This window comes from Pipistrellus kuhlii, unplaced genomic scaffold (genome assembly GCF_014108245.1).
Source record: "Pipistrellus kuhlii isolate mPipKuh1 unplaced genomic scaffold, mPipKuh1.p scaffold_m20_p_7, whole genome shotgun sequence".
NCBI classification, from domain to species: Eukaryota; Metazoa; Chordata; class Mammalia; order Chiroptera; family Vespertilionidae; genus Pipistrellus; species Pipistrellus kuhlii.
In genome coordinates this window covers 40412213-40439894 of record NW_023425573.1, presented here as the reverse complement: position 1 = coordinate 40439894, position 27682 = coordinate 40412213, and the positions used below count along the sequence as shown (strand labels likewise).

Below are 27682 nucleotides of genomic sequence, written 5' to 3'. Positions count from 1 at the left end.
AACTAGTAGCATGGGTAGAAGACAAAATGCTTGATGAGAATAAATAGTAACTGACCTAATGATAAGAGTCAGAGTCTAGTGTGGTTAAATGGTCTGGTCAGAGGAGAAGGTTTCTGGTGGATTCTGGAGAAGCAGAAGGCTCTAATTAGGGAGATCTTGTCTAGTGTAGAACAAGTCCCAGATCAGAAAAATGGGTTCGGTCCTGATTCTGTCATTTCTTAATGTGAACTTGGCCAAATAAACACTCAGTTTTCTCTTCTGTAATATAAGGCTCATAATGATCTTTTATGTAGCAATTTTTAACTCATCAGGTTAAAAATATTTCAGATCACTTTACATATATAATAAAGGTCAGTATAAATATATAGCGTTTTTAATACTCAAACTAGCCCATTTAGGAGGTCTCAGGTGTTAGGCTTTACAAGGTAGTTTGGATTAGGTAATGGGGACTGTATTTTGAGGCTTTAAAAATGAAATTATCATTATTTGGAAAAAGATATAAACACTTACTTTCACACATTTTTTCTTCATTTGAAATTTTTACCATGTGTATATACACATATAATTTTATTAATCACAGATGAATATGTATCTTCTTTTTGAAGGAAATGATGAAATTGTGCTAAGTTCTGCTTTTGCAGAAATTTACTACCACCTTTATTTTGATTTTATTTTCTTGACATTATTTTGATTTTAATTTTATAATTTTGAATCATTTTAGAGTAAATGGTTGAAGATACATCCTAAAGCCAAACAGAATAATGACTTGATTTACTCAAAATACAATCCAGACCTAATAGCAAAATAATCTTGAGGGAAGAGGAGATCTAATAAAGAAGAGAAAAATTAGGGTATCTCCTTTTTGCAGCCAGAATACTTACTTCATTTCTAGAAAAAAACTTTTTTTAATTTTTAAAATTATGTAACAATTTTTTATTTATTGATTTTAAAGAGAGAGGAGAAGGGAGAGAGAAATATCAATTTGTTGTTCCACTTATTTATGCATTCATTGGTTGTTTCTTGTATGTGCCCTGACTGGAGAGAAAACACACAACCTTAGCACTTTGGGACAAAGCTCCAGCCAACCGAGCTATATACATGTACAGGGCAAAAAAATTTTTAATGAATAAGTTCTGAAATATGAACTGGACTGAATATCTATTATGTTTCTGTTAGTGATTGTGAGATTTTATTCCTATATTAATTCTTTTGTGTTCTTATACAATAGTTATGTGTATATGACATGATTCCTCGACTGTGCCTCTGGAGGACTAGGGCCATTTCTTTTTTTCTTTTTTTTTTCTTTTTTAATATATTTTTATTGATTTCAGAGAGGAAGGGAGAGGAAGAGAGAGATAGAAACATCAATGATGAAAGAGAGTCATTGATCGGCTGACTCCTGCACACCCACCCTGGGGTTGGAACCCACAACCCAGGCATGTGCCCTTGGCCAGAATTGAACCCGGGATCCTTCAGTCCGCAGGGCGATGCTCTATCCACTGAGCCAAACCAGCTAGGGCGGGGACCATTTCTTATATTAGTTTTATAGTTTCCTGAGGGGCTAGCACATGCTATGTGTGTTGTAGATGCTTATTGGATTTCTTAATTATTCCAGCAGAGTATCAGATTTTGGTTGTCAGGCAGACTATATAGAAGAGGAGTTACTATCAGTGGGCATTGATATTGATTATAGAATTAAGCTGTGTAGATTCTTCTCTCTTCAGATCAAATGCATGCAGTTTATAGAGTTGATGTGTAGAATTTTGGTCATGTAAGACAGTACAATTACTGTTGAAACTGAAGTGTTGAAATTGGAAGTGTTTATATAGGTGAAGAACTTGAGCTTTGGAGTCAGATAGACTTGGGTTTGAATTTGGGCTCTACTACCATTTATAACTGAGTGACCTTAGTAACTTTTGTATTCCTTATTTGTAAAAAGATACTACCACTTACTGTAGGAGATTTTAATAAATATTGAGGTCATGAAAATTGAATGATAAGCACTTAGCACAGTGGTGGACACATCATTTAAGTCTTCCTAAAACATTAATCTCATATTAGTAAATGTTTTCCTTCCTTTTTTCTACACTACAGCGGATTCAAATAAGATAACTAACAGTTACATTAACAAATGATTTAGTATTTTCAGCTAACTGCTTTTATTAAAAAAGAAAATTATATTTTTATAATACATGGTCAAAGAAGCAGCTTGTTTATTAACTGACTATCAACTGTCCTATATAATAAAAGGGTAATATGCAAATTGACTGAACAGCAGAACGACTGAATGCCTGAGGCCTCTCACGCTAGCCACCCCCACCCCCACCCCCAGCGGGCATTTTAACCCTGGTTGGGGCGGGGCCGGGCCAGGCCAGCAGGCAAACGGGCGGCCCCTTTCCCAGACTGGGGCCACCCCTGATTGGTGAGAAGAAATCAGAGTCAAGAAGACCAATTACAAATACTTTATATAAGAATTCCCATGCCACCCAACCCCCAACAATGCACAGACTTGAATGTTACAGTGAGAATGAAGAAGTCAGGCTGAAGTCATGAGTTATTTAGAAGACAGAATTCATATGATTTGGGAATTAAAACTGTGGTGTGAAGGAAAGAGTGTGATGTAGAGTAACTCTTTAGCTTTCTGATTTGGTGACTAAATAGATTGTGGAACTTTTAAACCCAGAGGAAAAGGAAGAGTAATGGAGAAAATGACAAGTTTTTGACACATTAATTTTATGTTGTCTGAGGGATGTCAAACTGGAGATTTTTGGTTGGCAGCTATTTGTATCTGTCATTCAGGCAAGAGATTTAATTTAACTTGGAGGGTAGGTGAATTTACTGATTAAATCACTTAGGGAGAATAGTTGTAATGAGTAGTGAGTAAGCACTAAGAATAGAATCTTGAGGAATATAAACTTTGAAGGGGCAGAGGAAGAAAGAAGAGACTTAAAGGAGCCTAAACCAAATGATTAAAGGGTTGGGAGTAAAACCAAAAGAGAGTCGCATTATAGAAGTCAGAGGGAAGTAGACCCTTTAAGAGGGAAGTTGTTAATGGCAATCATAGATTAAGTATCATATAAAACAGTTGTCATCAATACCAGTATAGTTTACACTGAACTATAGTATAATAGTGAGAGCTTATATTTTATGGAGTGGAGAAAGGCTAATTGGTCATTATTTTTCATATGAGCATAGATATTTGGAAGCTAAATCTTTATGGTGTTTCTAGTTTAAAGATATTGCCTTCGAGCTTTCAAGTCTGGTATTGCTTTATCACAAAAATACAAAGTTATTCTTCCTTTTCCTCTGGGTTTAAAAACTCCACAATCTATTTAGTCACCAAATTGGAATGCTAAGTTCAAATATGAAATCATTCAGAGATTTCTGTGGATATATTTAAATATGTCTATACTTCGTTAAAATTAATTGAATTTTGTCTTTCTTTTTTTAAGAGTTCTTGTCTCTTAGCAGTATCAATTGGCTGGGAAGGAGGTGTTTATGTACAAACCTGTGGACACACATTACATATAGATTGTCATAAATCTTATATGGAATCATTACGGGTAAGTTAATTGAATAAATTTTAAAGGTATATGTATCTTTCCTCATATTAAATATTTTTACAGCATATACATCCCAATTCATCTGGGGTGATTTTGGTCATTATGTGAACAATCTAGGCTCACAGTTTCTTCATTTCTTTCACTTTAGGGATTTTTTTTAGTAGCTGACGTCCAAGGCTGAAATTTTTTTTTATTTTTAAAAAATGTTATTAATTTTAAGGAGAAAGGAAGGGAGAGGGAGAAACACCAATGATGAGAAAGAATCATCGATTGGCTGCCTCCTGCACATCCCCTACTGGGGATCGAGGCCACAACTTGGACATGTGCCCTGACTGAGAATCGAACCTCCTGGTTCATAGGTTGACGCCAGGACATGGCTGTAATTTTAGACTTTGCTATTCTAGTTCTGAAATATTAAGCTTTATCAGTATTAAGCTTTATTATCCCACCATATTATTTAATTATTTTTCAAATTCTCTTATTTTCACTCTTTATTATTATGTTTTGCTTCTGGCATCAAGATATCTAGTCCTTTAACCCTTGTGCATTTTCCCTGGTGCATTAGCTCTTACCTAGCCTCGCTTACTTATACTTTACCCATTCTACTCTTAATACCTGTTGTTTAATCTGCCTCCTTTGATCATAGACCCAGGCAACTAGCCCTGCTAGAAAAGTAATAAAGCTAAGTAAACTGTCATCTCCATAAATTTGTGGTTTTCTATAATAGTGCCTTAGACTAGAGCCGTGAATTTCAACTGGTGTGCCATAAAAATGTTAGTCATAGTGCCTTAGACTAGAGCCGTGAATTTCAACTGGTGTGCCATAAAAATGTTAGTCAGGACACCTCTTTTCCCTCAGATTATCAAATAAAAAAGTGACAACACCCAACACAACAATAGCCGTCTGGTATGAATGAATAAAAAGTATAACTATTTTTTTTTTTTGTCAGATTGGCACAAAAACAATATATTTTTTGGTGTGCCTCAGAATTTCAGTAATTAGTTTATGTGTGCCATAAGATGAAAAAGGTTAAAAATTGCTGGACTAAAGTCATGGACTGTAAATACCACTTACACTTCATTTACTTGTCTTTAGTCAGTTTCCTCTCCTGGTTTCCTCAGCAGCTATTCCAAACCTTTGCCTCCCTTATCCCCCTGAAGTCCCAAGGTCCCTTTTCCCTCTAAACTGCCTCTTCCTCTCACCAAGAACAGTGGTTCTCTGTCACATACTACTGTAGCTTCCTATGTTGCTTTTAGGTATATTCCTTGATGAATGACTTTGCATCCCAACCAATTCTTTCTTTTCTACTCTTTGAGGTAGTATTTTTTCTTCTGTTCAGAAATAATCTTTCTTTTTATGCTGTAGTATTCCTTTCTCCCCTTTACCACAGGGGCTTTGGTTTATCAGTAAGTAACCTCTTTTTCTTCTGTATCTTTAGTTTTTTTTTGGTCTGGTCTGTCCCTTCTTTTCAGTTAACAAGGACACCAAAGTCTGCTATTTAAAATTTCTTCCCTTGACCTTGTATTTTCCTGTGACTATGGTCTTTTTAAAAAAAAAATATATATATATATATTTTTATTGATTTCAGAGAGGAAGAGAGAAGGAGAGAGAGAAAGAAACATCAATGATGAGAGAGAATCATTGATAGGCTGCCTCCTGCATGCCCCCTACTAGGGATTGAGCCGACAACCTGGGCATGTGTCCTGATCAGGAATTTAACCATAACCTTCTGGTTCATAGGTCAATGCTCAACCACTGAGCCATACCGGCTGGGCTTGTCACTTTATCTTTCTCTCAGCTTAACTTCTTTAAAGCTAGATAGGTCTGTTCCCGGATTCCTAACTCAGAAACAGGATTTCTTTATTTCCTTTCCTATTCCGAATCTCTCACATTCAGTCATTACCAAATTCTATTGATTCTGCCTTCTATATGTGCTGCCGAAGCGAGCACTGATTCTGCCTTCTAAAATCTCATTTGACTATATTCTGTCTTTATTGTTCCCACTTCTACTTTTTTGTACATGCCTATTGACTATTGCATTTGCGTTCTTATCAGTTTCCTTAATCCAAGTCTACTTTAATCACTATATTGATCTTTCTAAAATGTAAATTTGATGACATATGGCTTAAAGATCCTTTACTGACTTATTCCTGATGGGATAAAGTTTATTCTTCTCTGAATGGCATTCAAGGCACTCCATGATCTAGACTTGCCTGTTGCTTTAGCTTTATCTTCCATTAATTTAGCATCAATAAGCTAATTAATAGCTCTGTAACTACATTATGCGATTTTCATACCTCTTTATTCAGTTGTGCATTCAACAAATATTTATTCAAAGCCCAGATACTGTGGTAGATTTTTGGGATGCAACAGTGAATAAGACAGTTTCTCTCAAGGAATTTACTATACATTGTGTGAGACAGAAAAAAAGAGTTGCAATAAAAAGTATTAAGTATTATGAAGTGTATATAGGGTCTTATTGGAACATCTGCCGAAGTGCTAGAACATTTGATGAAGTGTAAGGTTCTTGAGTGATGAGAGATAAGATGAGAGGAGTAGTCAGAGGTCATATAGTAAAAGTCCATGTAAGGATTTTTTGTCTCTAGACAGATTCCTTCCAGAGATACATTAAAGCCATTAAAGACTCTTAAGCAGAGATATGACATGCTCAGAAAGTTTATTGTGGTAGTTGTGTTTGCAGGGGATTGTTGTAGGATTGCAGGAGAGTTAAAAAATATGTGGTGATATCATTTAGGAGGCAAGAGATAGTGGCTGCTTGGGCTTGGTCATGGAAGTTGAGATGGAGAAGAGGTTAGATATTTGAAATATATATAGAATGTATAATATATATATAGAAAGAATATATATGGTCTTCTGAGAGATTGCATGTGCAGCATAAGAGAGTAAGGAATCAGGTGAAAGATAATGGTGATCATTGAAAGAATGTGATTGGGAATAATCTCACATTAGGTAGACAGTAGAGTGAATAGGAGATATTAGCAAACGGGATAAAGGAAGAAAGAGGATGGAAGGACTGATAGGATTTATTAGTTCCATATTTGGGGTGGGAGAAGTCAGGAAGCTGAAGGAGCTGCCATGATTCTCTTCTTTCTAAGTCAGGAGGTGTGGCTTTATGTGCCTAGAGAACAGGGGACGAAGCTAGGGTAGGTGAAAGGGATGTTACAAGTGAAGAGGTGGTTTTGAAAAACCACTTTGGAATTGGGTGAGAGAGTGCTTCATAGGATGTTGGAGCAAGATTGCCATGCAGTATTCAGGGTTCCACTGAAATTGGAAACTGTAGAAGAAATTATTTGTTTTCCCTAAGAGCATTCAGTTTGATGCAGAACTGGAGAAGTCATACATTGGATTAATTTTCTATGAATGTTTATTCGGTATGTGTGATGAAGACATATGGAGGGAATGAGGAGTATTGACTTGAGAATTTTTAAAGTGGCAGATCATGGTGTATGGGCAGGATAGGAGTGGCCTCATAAATGAACAAAAAAAGAGGAACTAATGGACACAGGAGTTGGCAGTCAGAAAGTAAGACGTATGAATTTAGTGTTTTCATATATGGATAATTTGGGGCAATTACAGAACAAGGATGTGGTACTGGTGTTACAGTGGAGGTCAAAGCCATAGGAGCCGATTAGGCCAAGTAGTTGAAGGACTCACATGTCAGTAAGATGGGTTGTTCACATACACACTGAAGTTGCATAGGAGGTTGGGATGATGAGGAAAGCTGAACTAGGTACCAAAGTCCTCATGTTAATGAAGGTAGTGGAGACCAGTAAAAGGGAAGGAAAGAATGGTATTATTAAATGACATGAGCCACAAAGACAGGGAATGCAAGGATAATTATCTTGAGCCATCACGAGATGAAAAGGATGCTGAGATGTGAGGGATGTAGGAGAATGAGCAGTGCCTAATCAAGAGGACTTCTGGGGAGGCTTTAGGAAAGAATTGAGTTTCAATCATGGTAAGGAGGTAAACCTACCATTTTTTAAAATAAAGGATATAGGGAAGCTTATCACAGAATGTCCTTCAGTGATCAGGTCCTTGCCCCAATCTTGTAGAATACTCTCTTTTTTGTATCTTTGAAACTTAGCTTACAAGTCTTCTCTGGAAAGCCTTCTTTGTTGCATTTATCACATTATTATTATTATAATCTAGCTGTTTCTGTTTGCCTTAAAATTGTTTGTATCTTAAGTGAAGATGTATCTTAACTCTTTATGCCATCATTTGGCACATGATAGAACCTAGTGTAGTGAAATTAGTACTAAATTAAGAGTGGAAAAACCTAAGTTCATCCTGACATTGTCATTAACTACCTTATTAACTACAGGCAAATAAATTTATTTTCTTTTCCTTAATCCTATTTTCTCATTATTTTTGTCTTATTAGTAATAATGGTCATATTGTAGTATTCATACATATACAAGATGTATTAAAAACATATTTTGAGAAAAGCATTATACTAGTTAACAGAATAAGAGGGAGACTACTGGGAAAAGATATATAACAGGACTACACAACAGCAATGGCCTACAAGAACAAAATAGAAGTGGGATGGTGTCAGGCAAAAGAAAGGAATAAATATATCAGCCTGAATTTCTGTCTTAAGTCCTCTGGTTAGTTAGGATGTATTGCAGTCTCTCAAGCAAGAGCTTCTTCCTAGGCATATGTGCATTATGTGTCTTTACTTCAAAAATTCTACTTTTTCCTTCTCTTTCTATCAGAAACATCTGAAGGAAGGAATTAATCCCCCTCCTATCACATTTATGTTCTGAATACTCTAAATCTTTTTCCTATCCATGAAACCTAAACAGATCTACTGTGTGTAAAGTCCAGTCAGTTGTCTTCAGCAGTTTAGACACAAGACACATCACATTTTTTTGGCTTACTTTATGCTCAAAAGCTGTCTCTTACCTACATGGGCACTTGGAAAATCTTCTCTCTAGTCACTTACAGATTATGAAAGCAGGGCAAGGTATAAGAAGAAGTTGATCCACTTTACTGTGGCCTGCTTTTTCAGTTATTCTTTATCTTAAATCCACATTTCAGAGTAATTTTTGTCATTATTTAAATGTTTCAATTCTGAGAGAAGAGTAGGATACTTAAGGAGTTTATTGGTGATGGCAACCATTGCGTGAGTGCCATGATGTGAGAGGTAATTTGATAAGCTTCAACAGTTAAATGAGAGATTTTGTTTATGTTTTTATGGCATATATTAGAGATGTCTTATTTTGTATATTTCATTTATTTACATAAAATGTAGTGGTGTAATTTTATTTTATATAAAGGTGTGCATCATACATCTGTATGTTTATTTCATATTTTAGAATGACCAGGTTCTTCAGGGGTTCTCAGTGGACAAAGGAGAATTCACCTGTCCTCTCTGCAGGCAGTTTGCGAACAGTGTTCTTCCTTGTTATCCTGGAAGCAATATGGAAAATAACCTTTGGCAACGTCCCAGTAACAAAAGCATGCAAGATCTCATGAAAGAAGTGGAGGAGCTGCAGGGACGGCCAGGAGCTTTCCCCGTAAGCATCAGTGTAAGGCAGAAACATCCTGGTCAACCCTGCTCTGCTTTTTACCCTTTATATTTGTTTTGTTTTTAAATTATTCTGTGCCTTTAACATTTAATAGAAATTGCTTTTAGAAGTTTTTCTCTTATTTGTGCTTATTAAAAATAAAAATGAGAATAATAGAACAGCTTATTAGCAAAGGCTATGCTTTGCCTTAGTCTAATTGTTATAGTTTTAATATATATCTTCCAGATCATGAAATCCTATAAGTTTAGATATGGTTAAACTTTTTTAAGATATTGAAATATTTAAAAACAAAGCCACACAAATAAGTAAATTATATCTATATATCTTGCGGTGTTAAGCACAGTCTAATCATTTAAAATTATGCCCATTAGGTATTTTAGGATTAAGATACACACACGCACACACACACACTTTATATATGTGTAATTATAGATTTACATAGACACTTGTGTGTGTATGTATATTAAAGAGAAGAAATATTGTATACTTGATTTAATAAGTCAGATCTATTTTACTGTGTGATTTGTCCTAAGTGAACCGATCTTTTATTCTATCCAGTAGGATTTATTTATTTGATTTAAACTCTTAAATATTTCACCTTATTATAGGTTTGTGATATGGTTCTTTTTTTAAAAAGTTAATCCTCAGCTGAGGATATGTTTTTATTGATTTTAGGATATGTGGGAGAGAGAGGGAGAGTCATCGATCAGTTGCCTTCCGTGTGCACCCTATCAGGATCGAACCTGCAACCTAAGTATGTGCCCTCATTGGGAATTGAATCTGCAACCTTTTGGTGAATAGGATGGCTCTCCAACCAGCTGGGCCACACTGGCCTGGGCTATGGTAGTTCTTGAGAGAAGTGACAGCTATGGCTGGTTTTGCAGTAAACTTATGAAAACTTTTGAAATTGAAATTCATAGTTTAAAGCTACTCAGAATCATCTTCTAGCAGTTCCTTTTCTCAGTTGAAGACTAATTTGAGAGTCTGTGATTTTTCCCTTTGGTACTTCTAAGTTTGTGTGTTTATAGTTTGCTTAAAGTAAGGGGCATCAATATTAGTCTTTGAAAATGAAAGTCAGGTTTTTTATAAACATGGGAACTGTTCTAAAATATTACTTTAATGACATCCGCTCATTTGTTTAGAATATAGTTTGTGTGGTTGGGTTACCAGTCACAATATAGAATTGAGATAAATATCCCTAAAATAAGAGAAAATATTTCTTGATCTGTTTTATCTTTGTGTACCACATACATTTATAATAGATAGTTAATGTACTTTTTAACTTTAATTTTCTAGTATGTTCATATGATAAACAATAGTATTAGACTATTATTAGAGAAAATGGATATAAATACACTTTATATTTTTTGTTTGTATTTTTTACAGTCTGAAACTAACTTAAGTAAAGAAATGGAATCTGTAATGAAAGATATAAAAAATACTACTCAGAAGAAATATAGAGATTATAGCAAGACCCCAGGCTCACCAGACAATGATTTTCTCTTTATGTATTCTGTTGCTAGGTAGGTATATGCAGTATATACTTTTATATTTACTTATTATTTTTAGTTGGATTTATTTCATTTATCATTCATATTTATTTGAAGAAAGGATTTTTTTTTTAATGCTTGTTGAAATTATGGCTGATTTTAGAATTTCCTAGAAGGACTATAAAAGTATACTTTTCCTTCATTTTCTGAAGAGTTTATTTTAGTGAAATATTGAGTTAAGTGTTATTAAGCATTGTAGGATATATGGGATATGTTCACATTTTGAGACAGAAATCTACCTCAAAGCATGTAAATATTACCGTATATATAAAAGGTAGTATTAAGAAATCACTATTCAAGTTGTTAAAAAGTAATAATATTGAGAATTAAAACATTGTAACATGTTGAACAGTAAGGAGAACTTATTTTGTTTGTTATAAGCTAGTAAAAGATCTAATAATATCCTAGAAGACAATAGTTGGTTTTGAAAAACAGGTGAGGGAGAGAAATACGAGATCAGGCAGGTCCTAAGCTTCTATTTGTAGCTAGCAGCAGTCTTAAGAAAACAGAGGCAAATAACTCTCATCTTTCAGATTACCGTATTTTTCGGACCATAAGACGCTCCGGACCATAAGACGCACCAGTTTTTAGAGAAGGGAAATGAAGAAAAAAAGATTCTGAAACAAATAGTGTCCTAAAATATTTTATGTGCATTAAAACCCAACATCACAGTCATAAACACATGTAATCAACCCTGTAAAGTAAACAGCAGCATTTAGAACCATTTTAGAGCTGGGCAAGCACACAGACACCACACAGAGCCGGGCAAGTAAAAAAACTTTTTTAAAAAGTATATGTGTAGGCTATATTTGGACCATAAGACGCAGGGACTTTCCCCCCCCACTTCTGGGGGGAAAAAAGTACGTCTTATGGTCCGAAAAATACGGTAGATAGGATTAGTCTAATTGATTGAGTAGATTTTCAATGGCTAAGAAATAGTTCCAAGTAGGAATTTTAGAAAACTTAATAGAATGAAAACAGAGAACCATAAAAGAAGGAAATAAGGAAGAAACTGGGCAAATTAGGAACTTGTAAATTCGCTCTGCCAGAACTGATTTATAGACCCTGGATATCTCTAGAAGCTTCATATTTTGTCCAAGTAGGCAACATTTAGAGAGAAAATGTGGCTGGAAGTCAGGCAGCAAATTAGTGGCAGGAGTAGGACTAGAGCTCCGGTCTCTTGAGTCTCGGTCTAGTGTTCTTTCGGTCCCAGTACTCCTTTCTCTTCACCTGCATTCAGGTTTTTGGTTTTTTTAGGTCATATATGCATGTAGCTTATCATGGCCATTGTCTTTGCCCCATTCCTGGACCAGACGATAACAAAAGGATAAATGAATTATATATAGTCTTTAGAACCCAGGAAAAATGGAACCAGATTTAGGAAAATTGCTGCAAGCAAGTTAGAGCTCAAGATAAGGAAACGCTAGTCTTTGGTTTAAGAATGCAAATGCTGGACACAGATCGATGTAAAAGGATCTAATGGACTGGGAAGTAACTTTCTAGCCTGCACATTCCTGACTGTTATTATTTATCCAGAATGCTTTGGGGGAAGCTATAATAGTTAATTTAACATTTGTCTCTAGAGAGTCACCAGTTGCATACTTGCAGTAAAATATGCTTTATGTGAAAACTAAATTGAGTATAATTTAATTTTCCATAATTTCAAGATTCTACAAAACTCCTGTACTATATTGTGGTAGTAATGCTATAGAAGATTGGGATGAATGTAGACCAACTCAGTTATGGTGTGTGTGTGTGTGTGTGTGTGTACACATAGGTAGTCCTGTGCTACTTAATGATAGGCATCTGTTCTGAAAAATATGTTGATAGGCAATTTTGTTGTTGTGCAAAGATTATACAATAGAATGTATTTATCAAACCTAGATGGCATAAACTCCTCTGCACAACGAGAATCCATGATATAGCCTATTGCTTCCAGGCTATAAGCCTGTATAGCATGTTACTGTATAAACAAACACAAGATTAAATCAATCACAGGAAGATAATGCAATAAACAGATGCGATGAACATGAGATATATGAGGTGGCTACCAGTGTAACACATTTTATAAAGAGTACATTCTAAAATAATGATAAAAATGTAGTAAATATGTAAACCAGTAACAGTTATTTATCATTGTCAAGTATTATGTACTATCCATAATTCTGTGTTATGTTTTTGTTTTAATATATTTTATTGATTTTATACAGAGAGGAAGGGAGAGGGACAGAGAGCGAGAAACATCAATGAGAGAGAAACATTGATCAGCTGCCTCTTGCACACCCCCCACCAGGGATGTGCCTGCAACCAAGGTACATGCCCTTGACCGGAATTGAACCTGGGACCTTTCAGTCCACAGACTGACGCTCTATCCACTGAGCCAAACCGGTTTCGGCTGTATGTGTTATGCTTTTATACGATTGGCAACTTGGCAGATTTGTTCACATTAGCATCACTACAGACACATGAGTAATGTGTTGTGCTATGATGTTAGGATGACTATGACATCACTAGGTGATAGCAAATTTTTTTATGGTATTACAGTGGTATATGTGTTGACCAAAATGTCATTATGCAAACATACATGTGTCTCCTCTCTCTCTCTCTCTCTCTCTCTCACACACACACACACACACACACACAAAGCATTATTATGTCTTTGATTTGGCTTATAAGAAAATCCTGTTTGAATGGGCATGATCTATATATGGAATTTTTCTATAGTAAGATAAATCCAATAATTTAATTTACATTTAGTTTAGTGGAAAATTTCGTTTCCTATTTGTGGTTTAAATATATAAATAACTTACAGAGTAAAGCTTGCTAATTCAGGAGACTTAAAATACACAAATTTCAGATTTTTTTTCTTTTATAGAGAAGTAGGAACAAATGTCAAATGTTATTTACTAATAAGGGGATATATATGTAGAGAAAATATGCTCTTCCCTCTTCCCACCCTTCTCTGATCTTTAATGATAAACTCTAAAGCTGCAAAATAAAGATTCTGAAAAAGAAAGTATGTAATCCTTAAAAACCTCATTTTCCTTTGGTTACAATTACCTAGGTTATTGTCAAGTTTTCACAGAAAAATTTCATGCCTTCTCTAAGTGTTATTTAGTCGCTAAATAGAAAATAAACAATCAAAGAAAAACCAAATTGACTCAGAAAACAAAAACATGAATTGAAAGAAAAAAATATTTTATATCCATTCTTGAATAGGATATAATTTTATCAAGGTAGGAAAACAACCAGATTGTTCATAATTATCTTATGCCTAGCATATAACCTTATGTTTTAAATACTTATGATTATAGATTATGAATATTTTTATGCCTAAAGAGTAGGCATTAACATATTAATATCTAAAATGCTTAGATATTTAAGTAAAATATTTAGAGGTAAGCTTAATTTGAATTACTTTTGAATCAAACATTGTGATTATTAAATGTAGAGTTTATTAGAACTTAAAAGTTTATTTATTTGACATTAGTAATTTTGAATGGACTACAACCTGTTTTCCAGAACTGAATTTCTTCCTGCTGATTACATAAATTTTTTTACTCTTTAGGAAACTTAAATTTTTTGATGTTTAGAAATAAATATTTCTAGAGGGTAACTAGCCAATAAAACTGTTTCCCTTAATCATTGTTTTAGAAAAAATTTTTAATAGGATAATGAGTATCTTTTTGTTTTTAATTTTATTTATATGGTAAACCTTGGGAGATTTTCTGAGGGCAGCAAAGAAGAAATTGGAATGGTCAGAAAACTCCTGCTACCAGCCCTATTATGTGGTGATTTTCAACAGTGAGGGAAGATTAGACATGGAGAACAAAATGCATTTGCAACTCTTTTCTTGCAAGTCTGAAATTAAAGGATAAATTTTGTTATAAATGAAATAAGGAAAAGCTGATGGTTAAGGCCTCTGACTTTGATTTTTAAAGTTTTACAAATTATTACATGATACTAACCTCTTGGGTAGATAGGTAGTATTTTTTTTTTTAATTCAGAGATAATATTGTGTAGGAGATTGTCCTACCATAATCTGAAATAATTAATTACATTTAGTAGTTTTCTGTCAAGTATTCATTAAAATAAAATTCCTAGTAACATGTTTGTCATTTTTTAAAGTATCTTATTTGATGGTTGTTCCTGTATTTATATTTTAATGAATATTTTTGCAAATTACACTGAAATCAAAGTTGACATTCTAGTTCTGACATTCAAATGTAAGAATTGCTCATGTTTCTGGTTAGCTCTTTAAAAGTACTGTCTAGGAAATCTTAGTTTTTATAAGAGAATATAGCCATTAATTTTTTCCTACAGATTAGGCAACAGAAGATTTGTGAAAACAAAATGTATTGATCTCATTTATGTCCCCTGATGAAGGAAAACATCTTGGTCTCCGCTCGCTTTCTGTCCACTAATATGAAATCCTTGTCCCTGCTTCCTTGCTGGTAGGTTTTTAGAAGTTCAGTGAGCAATGCAAAGCGCCTGAAGGGTGGAAAATTTCCTTGTCACACAGATTCCCTTATCAGCAGCAACCAGATGGGGCTCTGAGCAGGAACATTATCAATGTTAAATTGCTTTCCTTCCCCCTTTGCCCCCCCGTCCCTCACACCCCCACAAATAGAGAGGATTAAAGCATTCCTTTAGAAATGGGTGGCAAATGTACAGACTTAGGAATATTAATATTTTAAAGTTTGCATTTCTAAGTAAATATATGAAAATAACATTTCAAAACATTCGTGTTAAAAAATACAATCAGAACTAGTTCAAAGCGGTTTGTTTTAAATAAAATAGCATAATATTTTTTCTTGAATTCATTTACAAAGAGTAAGCTTGAAACTTGGCCGCCTAATTTTTTTTCTTAAGAATGGGGATAACTCACTATTAGAGACAAATGCATGTCTAGGATATAAACAACTTCATTCAGTGTTAGTAGTGGCAAATAAAGGTATATTTAAGATTATTAGTACTGTTGAAGTAAAAATACACAGTTTTTGACTCAGAATTTTTATTTATTATTTTGGCAAAAATTGCTATTTTACTTTTACTGTTTTTGAGTGAATCTTTAGATTCTGCATCGGTTTGATTTTTGAAATGTCAATTTACTAATTATTGCTATTTTGTAAGCTGATAATTGCTAAGTGTTTTATAATTTCAGGTCTGTATGAATAATACTACTGATGTTTAGCAGTATCAACAGTTACACAATATATTTTAATAAAACTAATTGTAGATGTCCACAGAAGAGACTGCTGTTAATTATGTTGTTCCTAGTCATTTTTATGTTAGTGATTTTGTTTCTTGGTATTGATTTCTAGAACCATCTAAGCTCCAATGAGTGATAACCATTTCTCTGATAGAAAAATTGGTATGCCCTTGTGTGTTGTCTGATAGTAACCACCTACTCCGTGGCTAACAGTTGGAATACAAATTCTTTCTTTAGATTCATTTGTAGGTTTATGAAGTGCATTGTAGCTATTTTCCATATGGAAAGTATTTGCCAACATTTGGAATTTTGAACAATTATACTGTGACATGCGGTTTTGCAGTTATAAGTATGAATATACTATATAAGTAAGGACAATAAGCTGTCCCCTTTTAATTTCAGAAATAAAATTGTACTGATATTGCATAGATTATACTTTTGCAAATAATAAAGTTGAACTTTATTGTTTAGGTTGACTCAGTCATATCAATAAGACAAATTAAGAAATATTGCTTCAGCCTAATGACTGAGATATATTAAAATGATTTATTTACAGAACCAATTTGGAACTTGAATTAATACATCGAGGAGGCAATTTGTGTTCAGGGGGTGCAAGCACAGCTGGCAAAAGGTCTTGTTTAAGTAAGTATTAAATGGTGCTAAAATTTTCTATTTATGTCTTTTTTGAAAGCATATAGAGACAAAGTAATTTTTTGGTGTATTTTTAGATTCTTTTTATGTTGTATATAATCAATTTTAATAGTGATTATATGCTTTAAATCATTAATCTTGTACTTAGAAAAAAGACATATGAATATTTAGCTCTTTCTGTACTGTGATTACTCAGTAAATAAATGTCATACTAATTGACCAGATTTACATTGGTTCTAAAACAATGTTATTCTCAGCTATAAAAATTGTTCTTGAACTGGATTTTTTAAAATAATTTTTTCATTGTGTACATTTAAGAAAATCTTTTCATAATGACAATTAGTATTGTCTATAGATTCCTCATAGGGGTGTCGAACTCAATCAGAGAAGGGGCCAAAATCTAAAATCCAGCCTAAATCGCGGGCCGAATGGTTTACTGAACAGTCATAAACTGTCATTGTGATGGAAACGCAGTGGAGTGCAGTGATGACAGCGCGGTTCGGGCCACATTGCAAGGCCTTGCGGGACGGATTTGGCCCGCGGGCCTTGTGTTTGACACATGTGCTCTAGTATATAGCTACTATTAATTAAGGAAGGCATTTATGTTGTATATGTGTTAAAACCTATTAAAGTTATATATGTTTGCTTTTATTTATGAATATACTTTATATTGTAAAGTGGCATGATTCTTTAATACTTCTTGTAAGGGTATAGTTGAGAGAAGTGTCATTTGGAACTTGAAGTAGATTTTTCATGAACATGAACTTGAAACCTGGGTATGTGCCCTGACTGGAAATTGAACCCAAGACCCATCAGTGCATGGGAAGATGCTCCAACTAACTGAGCCACACCTACCAGGGCTGTTATTTTTTTCTTTAGGTTGAATCAAAAGATGATAAAGTAAAAATTCCCTAAAAAGTCCCTAAAAAAGACTTTGGGGAAAATATTAAGTAAAGAAAAAACATCACCTAACTGATTTACATGGCTGTTATTATCCATATTATTCAGGGCAGGGTAATGAAGATAATAGTAAATTTTGGTTAGGAGGAGACCACAATAGTGAGAAGTACATGTTGTAAAGCTGTAGCACAAAGCCCAGGAAAAGTAGGTCTATGACAGATGAGGAAAAGGAACCATTCCTGTTAAGATTGAGTATAAGGACAGTCCAGATACTAACTGAAATTATTTAGATATATTTCAGAGTTTAGCTTAAAAGTCAGCATGAAGTAGTTGGTACTTAAACCTAGTGAGTTATAATTATAAGAATAGGAAATATTTCTTTATGAATTAGACATTTTGTCTGAATTTTGTTCTGGAAGAATTTTGTAAACTTTCTAATTACCTTTTCTTTAATTTATTTAGATCAATTGTTCCATGTATTAGCCTTGCACATGCGGCTTTATAGCATTGATTCTGAGTTTAATCCCTGGAGAAAGCTTACTCAGTTAGAAGAGTTGAATTCGCAGTAAGTATTATTGAAAGATTAAAGTTAATTAAAATTGTTTTTGAAAAATACAGATAAAACATTCAAATGGACGCACACAGTAGCTGCTTGTGCCTCTTTTTATGTCAGAATTGATCAGTGGGTTCAGATAGCCTAAGTCTGATCCCTCCATTGTAAAGTTCCCCATCAGCCTTTCATCTAAAGATTTTGCAATCCCTGATGATTCTTGCCTAAATCTGTTATTTCATTAGATGCTGCAAAATAATGATATTAAAAAACCTTTCTTTTGTTGTACTCGATATTGGATTTATAGTATAGATGGCTCAGAGGAGGGGGAATCGTAGTCTTTATGGTGAATGATGCTGGTTAATTGACTATTTATATGACCCTTACCTCATACAGAACCTATTCAGATTTTGCTAGTTTCAGTAATATCCTGGGAAATGCTAATGCAATGCAAAGACAATTTAAAATCATGCTTGTGTTTAGTTGTCATACCTCTTTAGTTTCCTTTAATCTGAAATTGTTCCTGACTTTTCTTTGTATTTTATCACGCTGACTTCTTTTTTGAAGGGCTTAGGCCAATTATTTTGTAGAATTTCTCAAAATTTTTTGTCTACTATTTCCTTGTAATTAGATTCAGGCTATAAACTTTTGGCAGAAATACCACAGAAGTAATGTGGTTTTTTTTTTTTTGTTTTTTTTTTTTAATTTATTTTATTGATTATTTACAGAGAGGAAGGGAGAGAGAGAGAGCTAGAAACGTCGATGAGAGAGAAACATCAACCAGCTGCCTCCTGCACACCCCTAACCGGGGATGTGCCCGCAACCAACATACATGCCCCTGACCGGAATCGAATCTGGGACCTTTCAGTCCGCAGACCGACGCTCTACCACTGAGCCAAACCGGTTTTGGCGTGTTCTTTTTACTGTGTTGTATCAGCAGGCACATGCCTTGATTTGTCTAGAAACTAATGGAAAGGATATCCTCAGATGAGGATTTAAAAAAATATATATTGAAAGGACAGACATAGGTACTGTGCTTTCCATAATATTGATTGCTGGATTGTGTTCTTTTTAAGCCCTAAAATACCCATTAGGATAGTAGTAAATGCTGTGAACAACTTATCTAGTGTTTATTTCATGGTAATGCATTTTTGATATAATCTTATTTTATCATCACCATAATGCTATACACTAGGTACCATTGTCATCCCAGTTTTTACCTACGAGGAACCTGAGGCTTAGAAAAGTTAAGTAACATACTCTTTTGGGATATACAGCTTTTAAGGAATAGAGCTGGTATTTGAATCCAAAACTTTCTGATTTTGGAGGCCTAACTTCTTAACTGTTTGCTACTCTACGGATCTGAGGAATTTCCAGTATGGTTCATTAGTTCACTAAGTTGTAATACTACTAATAATGTCATCTGTTTTATGTCTATAATATTAAATTTTTAAGAATTGAAGTATCTTTTCCTATTTTCTCACTTTTAATACTTCAACATCAAATTGTATGTCTAATGATATAGATTTCAAATATGCTTTTTCTGTAATCCTCATGAAATTTATTTCCTTTTAATTTTATTGTATTGATGATGAATTACATATTCAGGACATCTGTACATTTTTCTGTTGGTATCTTATTTTTTAAATATTTCTGAATGATTATTGATGTTTCTCCTATTAGTCTCCCCCCACCCCCCACTCCTCCCTCCCTCCCTTCTCCCGCCCTTTCCCCTCTCCCCCACCCCTCCTTTCTTTAAAGTCAATGAAAACATATCTTTGTGTGAGGACTAAAAAAGACAAAAAAGATTATTTTTTAGGCAAGAATTATGGCCCCTAGCTTTTTCTTTTGAGATTTCTCAGTTACTTATGAAAGTTTGATTTCTGTTCCATAAATATATGTATAAAATAGAAAATGAATTAGAAAGAAAAGATGTATAATACTGTCTAAAGTGATTATACATTTTCTTTTAGGCTGGGAAATGAAGAACAACAGCCTGAGGTTCCAATTCTTTATCATGATGTTACATCCCTTTTGCTCATCCAGATTTTAATGATGCCACAACCCTTACGCAAAGGTATAGCGTTATAATTCAGATTCTTAGATTGTACAGTATATATAATGAATATTCTACTAATTGTAGCAACAAATATAGCATTCATCTGGTGGAATTATTTAGAAGTAAATAACGTTTTTTTTCTATTTTTAGTAAATAGAAATCATATATATAAAGAAAATGACGATGAAATAAAATTGCTTTTTCCCTTATAGGTCTATTCTTTTTAGCTTTTTAGTCCATGATGAGGTAAAGACATGGGAAATCACTCTGAAAGCATGGGATGACACTCAACTGAGTCACACCAGCTAGGGCTTAAAAAAAAAAAAATTATTGATTTTTAAAGAGGAAGGGAAAGGGAAAAAGAAAAACTGATGTGAGCAGAACATCTATTGGCTTTCTCTTGCATGCCCCCCTACTGGGGATCCAGCCCACAATCTCAGGCATGTGACCTGATGGGAAATCAAATCAGCAACTTTTTGGTGCATTGGATGATGCCCAACCAACTGAATAGCATAAAATAATAGAAGGAACAGTGAATCTATTGATGTGTGTGGATTTAAGTTCCGACCTGTGTGCTTATTAGCTTTGTTACCACTGGCACATCCTTTTGAAGCTTAGTTGTCAAATTGAAACTGTTCTGAGGATTGAATGAGACATTTGAGGAAATTTTCTGTTATTAGGTGTTTATAAGTATTAATTACTTATATGATTATTAAGCTACCATTTATTAAATACAAAATATATACCAAGCATCTTGCATTATTGTTACTCTTGTTTTTGCATTGCTATGATTCTCATTGCATTTTAAGACTCAGAGTACCTAAAATATTATTTCTTTTTCTATTTTAGAAGTTCTATATTGCATTATATTGTATTATGTTATTATTTACAAGATCTATATCATATTAGAAGTAGATGAAGTATTGGTTTTAAGCACTCAGTCTACCAGACATTGTTAAATACATGATATCTAGTAGGGGATTTGCCAAGGTTATACAGCTATTTTGAGATTGAGTTGCATTAGCACTCTGGTCTTCTAAAACACACCACACCTTTCACTATGCTAAATGCCTCACATTTATATATTCAGTGGGTAAATAAAGGAACTTAGATGGCATAATTTCAGATTTGTTGAATAGAAAGTATATCACCACATTATCATCTCATTTTATTAACTATTATACTTAAATGTTGAACAAAAATCAACCACACATGCAAAGAAAGGCATATATTTGTGAAATTATCTTATATAATAAAAGCCCAATATGCTAAGTGTCCAGTCATCAGGTTGTCCAGCCAACCAATCAAAGCATAATATGCTAATGATATGCTAAGGCTGCTCAACTGCTCACTATGAAGTCCACTGACCACCAGGGGCAAATATTCTGACTAGTAGGTTAGCTTGCTGCTGGGGTCCAGCTGCTGGGGACTGAGCTAGAGGGGCCGGGCACGCCCTGCAGCCCTCCTGCAGTCCTTCCCCTGCTGGCCAACTCCCGCATCCCTCCCCTGCCCCAATCATGCACTGGCGGGGTCCCTCACCCTGGCCTGTGCCCTCTCACAATCTAGGCTGAGGGACTTCTCCCCCTTCCCCTCGCCCGAGTGCATGAATTTCATGCACCGGGCCTCTAGTCTTGACTATAAAATGTCTAGATTCCAAAGAAATAACAATCTTTTCTTTCTCTTGTAGACCACTTCACCTGCATTGTGAAGGTGCTTTTTGCCCTACTGTACACACAAGCTCTTGTGGCACTTTCAGTCAAATGCAATGAGGAAGATAGGTCAGCCTGGAAACATACAGGAGCTCTCAAAAAGGTTAGTGTCTTAACCGAATTTATCATCTAGTAGTTTGATAAACTCATTTATGTTGGAGGTATGAATGAATGAGATTAGATATTTCAAAGATAAAATGAGTTATTAACAAAGCATTTTAATTGAAAATGTAACACATTCAGGCTAAAAACGTTGAAAATGTTTCCCTTGTATAATGAAGTCTTTTGCATCTGTTTCTAAACCTTGGCTTTTATCCCTTTATATTTGGGCAGTTTTGTTTTGCTTTTGCTATAAGTCTTAAACTTATAGAAGTTACAAAAATTTTGTTAATATAGTGAGGAAGTAACACAGTGTCTGCAGATTTATTTATTTTACTATATGTCACCTTTTCTTCTTCTTATCCCTGTCCCCAGTCACAATCCAAAAATGGCTTTTCACTTATCATTTCTAAACTTAAAAATCCTAAGGTAAAAGGTGTATTGGAAATGTATTGCATATAAATACAACTGCTATGTTTGAGGTAACTCAATTACTGTACTTACTAGTTTGTTTGAGGTTTTTTTTTCTTTCTTGTTCTATTGGGATTGTAAGTTTGCCTCTCAGATACTTTATATGCTTAAAAATAAAATATACTAAACCTAAAAAATAATCCTAACCTTTTCTTAATGATACCTCTTTAAGTACTGCTTTCCCCCCATGTTGGAATATAAAGGTTCTTAGCAAATTTAAAGATCTCTTTAGTTAAAATTATGTAAACAATTTAGAACAATTGTGCACATTTAGTTAAATGTATTAAAGTATTTCAGTGGCTTGAGAACAAATGGGATACTATAGAATCTGTGACTGAGTGGTTTGGCTTACAAATAGTTTAAAATAAGAAAGTTACTTCAGTATTTATTTAGGAAAATTAGTAGAAAAGAATAGGTGTCGTATAAATTAAACCTTTGTTAGGTATATAAAGGTTTTTATACCTCATTGAAAAGTTTCTGTTAAAATCATATCTATTTGCCCTGGCTGATTGTTAAGTGGTTAGAGCATTGGCCAATGGAAGGAAGGGTGTGGATTCGAATCCTGACCAAGGACACGTACCTTGGTCGTAGACTCGGTCCCAGGCTCCAGTTGGGGCTTGAGTGGGAGGCAACCAGTTGCTGTGTCTCTCTTACCTCTCTCTCTTTCTCTCTCTCTCTCTGTCTCTCTCTCTCTCTCTCTTCCCCTTCCTCCTTCTCTCTCCCCCTCTTCTACCTCCCATTCTCTGTAAAAAAAAAAAAAATCAATGGAAAAAATATTCTCAGGTGAGGATTAAACTACTTATATCAAAGGGGAGAGAAGATTATTTATAAACACATGAAATATACTCAACATAACTTTCACTTTTACCACCAGTTTACTCTCAAGTCATGATTTTGTGTACAAAGTTTAGTATAGTATCATCACAATGTTCATTAGTCTTAATTAGGGATATGGGTGGTTGGCTATTGAACCTAAGTACCAGGCCAAACTTCTACCACTAAATAGAGATATATATTACTTTTTTAGTTAAGACATAAAAACTCAATGAACCTCAATTTTCCCAGAGGTAAATGAGAATTTGGAATATATGATTTATAATGGTGCCTCTCTTTTTGAAATTGTTATTTCAAGTTATCAAAATGGATTTTTTTTAATTTTTGTTTTTTCTTGCAATGATTTTTTCTCCTTGTTCTTAGATAATTTTTATTCTGCAATTATCTTTTTTTTTCTCTAAATATTCTTTCAGTTTTCTGAATGCACTCAAATCTGGTATTTGTATTGTTAGCATTCAAATCAAGTATATTAAGTTTTTATGCTATGTCATTGTTTAACTATGTTTTCTTAATAAACTGTCTAATAATGAAAAATTGTGTATTTAAAACATTTCCTGATATCATTTGGATCTAAATCTATTAATCTAACTGTAAAAATAAGACTTAATGATAGAACATTAGACAATTATAAATCTATGATGGGAGGAACATGAGCTAATTTAGGTAACTTCTGTTAATTTTCTTTCTTGACTTGATAAATATTAGCTATTTAAAAAATACTTAATAAAACCTTTAACATGAGTTAGATTCTTATCAGATGTAGCTTAGAAGTTTATACCCACATAAATGGCTTTAGTGAATGAAAGGAAACTTTATAATTATTCTGTAGGTTGTTTTGCTATGTTATTAGCTTTTTCTGCAGTTGATCTAAATATTTAGATATGTAGCATCTATATATACAAAAAGCCAGTGTCCGTGACAACCAAATGACTGGTCACAATGTGGTACATTGAGCACCTCTCAGTCCCTCCCCCAAGGCCCACAGGCTCCGATTACAGCAAGGCCAGCAGCGGGTGGTGGGTGGGTGGATCAGCAAGTACAGTGAGCAGTGGCAGGCCAGCAGCGCAGCAATGAGCAAGTGGGCGTGGCTGTGAGTGCCACAGGGTGGCAGGTGGGTGGGTGGGGCTGTGAGCAGTGGCAGCCTACTGAGTGTGATTTTGCATGCTAGGCCTCTAGTATCCTATATAATAAAAGCCAAATATGCTAAGTGGCTGGTTGTCCTGTTGTCCATTCAACCAATCAAAGTGTAACATGCTAATGATATGCTAAGATCACTCAATCACTTGCTGTGACATGCACTGACCACCAGGGGGCAGACACACTGATTGGTAGGTGAGCTTGCTGCTGGGGTCTGGCTGATTGGGACTGAGCGAGATGGTCCAACACGTCCTGGAACCCCTCCGTGGTCCCTCCCAGGCTGGCCAGTTTCCTGCGTCCCTCCCTGGCCCCTATTGTGCACTGGTGGAGTCCCTCAGCCTGGCTTGTATCCTCTCACAATCCGGGACCCCTAGGGGGATTTTGGAGAGCTGGTTTCAGCCCAATCCCGCTCAATGGAAGAGCTTCCCCCTGGTGGTCAGTGTGCTCCCACAGGGGGAACGTTGCTCAGCCAGAAGTGGGGCTCATGGCTGGTGAGTATGGTGGTGGTGGTGGTGGGAGCCTCTCCTGCTTCTGTGGCAGCACTAAGGATGTCCGACTGATGGCTTAGGCTTGCTCCCCATAGTGCTTCTGGACTGTGAGAGGGAGCAGGGTGGGCTGAGTGACACCCCCCCCCCCCCAGGTGCATGAATTTTGTGCACCAGGCCGCTAGTTAATAATAGCAACATCTATATATGTAATGAAATGTATCATTGTGACTTTTGTACCTACTTAGATTTCTGTATCATTCCTTCCTTCCTTTTTTTTTTCTTCTTCTTTCTTTTCTTCTCATCCCTTTCTTTCTTTTCTTTCTTCATTGAGCCTCTTTTATTTCAACCCACCCTATAATTATTTATCCTCAGGTATGATAATTCCAGTGAAAACAGATTTTTGTCAGATCAAATCTACCCTAGAGCAATAAATATATATATTTTTCAAAAGAATATTATAGAGATAATTTGATAAGGAAGTTCAGTTGTGTTGGGAAAATGGTCATTATAGTTAGTATATTTTTCCCCCCTTTGGAATATCTGTTAAAAGAGATTTTATACCAGGATTTCTTTTTCTCCCCCCATCACCATTTGTCCCCCTCTCATGTCCTCTTCCACCTCTACCCTTTTTTGCTCCCCTCGGAGTCATCACACTATTATCCATGTTCATGAGTTCTTTTTCTTTTTTAGCTCAGTCCTACCACCCGGCCTCCAATATCCTTCCACACACACCAGAGCTGTCTGCTTGCTCTATAATTTTGTCTCTATTTTGCTTCTCAGTTCAGTTTGTTCATTAAATTCCACATACGAATGAAATAACATGGTATTGTCTTTCTCTGACTTGTCTGGACTACTTTACTTAGTATAGTGTTCTCCAGGTCCATCCATGCTATTGCAAAACATAAAATTTTCTTCCTTTTTATAGCTGAGTAGTACTCCATTGTGTAAATGTATAGGTAATGATGTCTGGGTAATGATGTTACATAGCAATGCTTGCTTTTTCTCCCTAGTGACTAGCCTCCTTGCAGTTTCTTCAGTCCAGGAACATGACTTGCTTTATAGCCAGGTGGAAACATTTCACACTTTAACCAAATGTCTGTGAAGTGTTTTCCCATGCCTCATCTCATTTGATCATCACAGAAATCCTGGAGTAGGTAGATAGGAGACTCGGTGGAATCCTATTTTTTTTTTCATTAGCTGGGCAGTGGAGATTTAGAAAGCTTAGAAATTTGACCCGACTGAAAAGAAGTAAGAAGTAGTGGACCTTGAAAATGACCTCAGGTTTTCTCACTGTGCAGAATATATTCAGACATGGCTGTAGTTAAATATATTACCCTTTGTTCTCCCTGCATGATCTACAATAATAATCTGCTTCATGTCGATATTTACTGTTGTGTTGTTGACAATTACCTGAAAGAAAAGTTGGGGCCCTTCACTGGGCTGGAAGAGGTTTAGCAACATCAGAAAGCAGGTGTAATTAAGCAAGTTTATTCTATATCTATAAAAGGCTAAGTTGACTTGTGCATGCACGATACATATAAAGCCCTCGCTGGTGCCAATCGCATATGTGTGTTTCCACCTGTCATTGTCATGAACTTGGTTAATCCTTCTATTATAGAGAAAGGGTGAATAGTGATATTAAAATATTTCTTTTAATTAATTTCCTCTTAGAGTGCATGAATTCATGCACCGGGCTTCTAGTGTAATCATAATTATGCAGTACTCTTTAAAAAGTGTTCTTTTTAATGTTAACCTTTTGTAAATTTAGTGACTGAGATAACTAATATTTTAATTTTTTCTAGAATACGTGTGATGCAGAAAAGTCTTATAAAGCACTTTTGAGCTTTGTGATAAGTGAACTATCTAAAGGAAGATTATACCATGAAGAAGGAGCTCAGGAATGTGCCATGGTATGTTTCTCTGAGGTTAGATGCAGGGGTTATTTCAGTTAAAAATTTAGACTTTGTTGTCATTATGAATATAATTTTTAAAGCTATATCTGTTATAGAATGAATTATTCAGGTTTTCTTTTTTTAACTTTAGGTTAGCCCTACTGCTTGGTCTTCTGAATCCATGGAAAAATACTTACAGGACTTCTGCTTACCTTTCCTCAGAATCGCCAGCCTTCTTCAGCATCACCTTTTTGGGGAAGATTTACCTAGCTGCCAGGTATAATTTGGGATAGAAATTAGAGTGCATTCATTGTTTTAGTCTAACTGAAAGGAATAAGTATTTAGAATATTTATTGTTACTGTATTTTTTATTTGTTACCATCATTCATTTTTATGATAATATTACTAATGTTTGATATTGGCGTAGTTTTGGATTAGTTCAGTGATAATAAATGCCCAATACTTTAACAGGATCATAGTATTCATATTCAATAGATATAGTTATCACTATCTCTATTGATAAATTTGTCACTAATTGCTTTTAATATCCTTTAAAAGTTACGTTGATCAGAAAGCTGGTTATCTGAAGATATGATTATGTTTATGTAATTTAGAACAACAAAATGTTTGATTTATAGCCACTTATAAAACTTGGATGAATGAGTTATCACTAATTTAGTATATTTCTTAGAACTGTTGGTCAATATGAGTAGACAAGACAGTGACAGGATAGGAAAGCAGAAGGTAAGTAAACCAAATTAGCTTTTAGGCTTATGTTTCTAGCATTATCTGCCATTCATTTTCAGTAAATTTGATGTGGCCATTAAGATATTTATTATATTTATGGCCTTTGAAACCTTAAGTATATCAGAATTTAAAACTCAATTATTCCTTTTCTCCTATGTAATTGGCCATTGCATAGTTTGTATGCTTTGTTTTTTATCAAATGATTTGAGACTAAACTCTATACATTTGTCCCTAAAACTTTATATTTAGGATTATAAGATATTGA

At 34.7% G+C, this 27682-nt stretch overlaps 1 protein-coding gene across 16 annotated transcripts in view; it reads left to right on the top strand.

The window, feature by feature from the left end:
* Positions 1-27682, top strand: part of UBR3 (ubiquitin protein ligase E3 component n-recognin 3) — a 128987-nt gene that overhangs the window by 87791 nt on the left and 13514 nt on the right. For 12 of the 16 annotated variants that reach the window (XM_036420513.2, XM_036420502.2, XM_045575570.1 and 9 more), the window contains 9 exons: positions 3453-3563; positions 8906-9118; positions 10505-10641; positions 16437-16522; positions 17894-17996; positions 19955-20058; positions 21728-21852; positions 26581-26688; positions 26822-26947. In XM_036420513.2, the coding sequence (XP_036276406.1) occupies positions 3453-3563; positions 8906-9118; positions 10505-10641; positions 16437-16522; positions 17894-17996; positions 19955-20058; positions 21728-21852; positions 26581-26688; positions 26822-26947 (1113 nt within the window). The remainder of the gene's footprint in view (positions 1-3452; positions 3564-8905; positions 9119-10504; positions 10642-16436; positions 16523-17893; positions 17997-19954; positions 20059-21727; positions 21853-26580; positions 26689-26821; positions 26948-27682) is intronic. The other 4 variants (XM_036420506.2, XM_036420504.2, XM_036420509.2 and 1 more) reach the window with 2 other exon arrangements.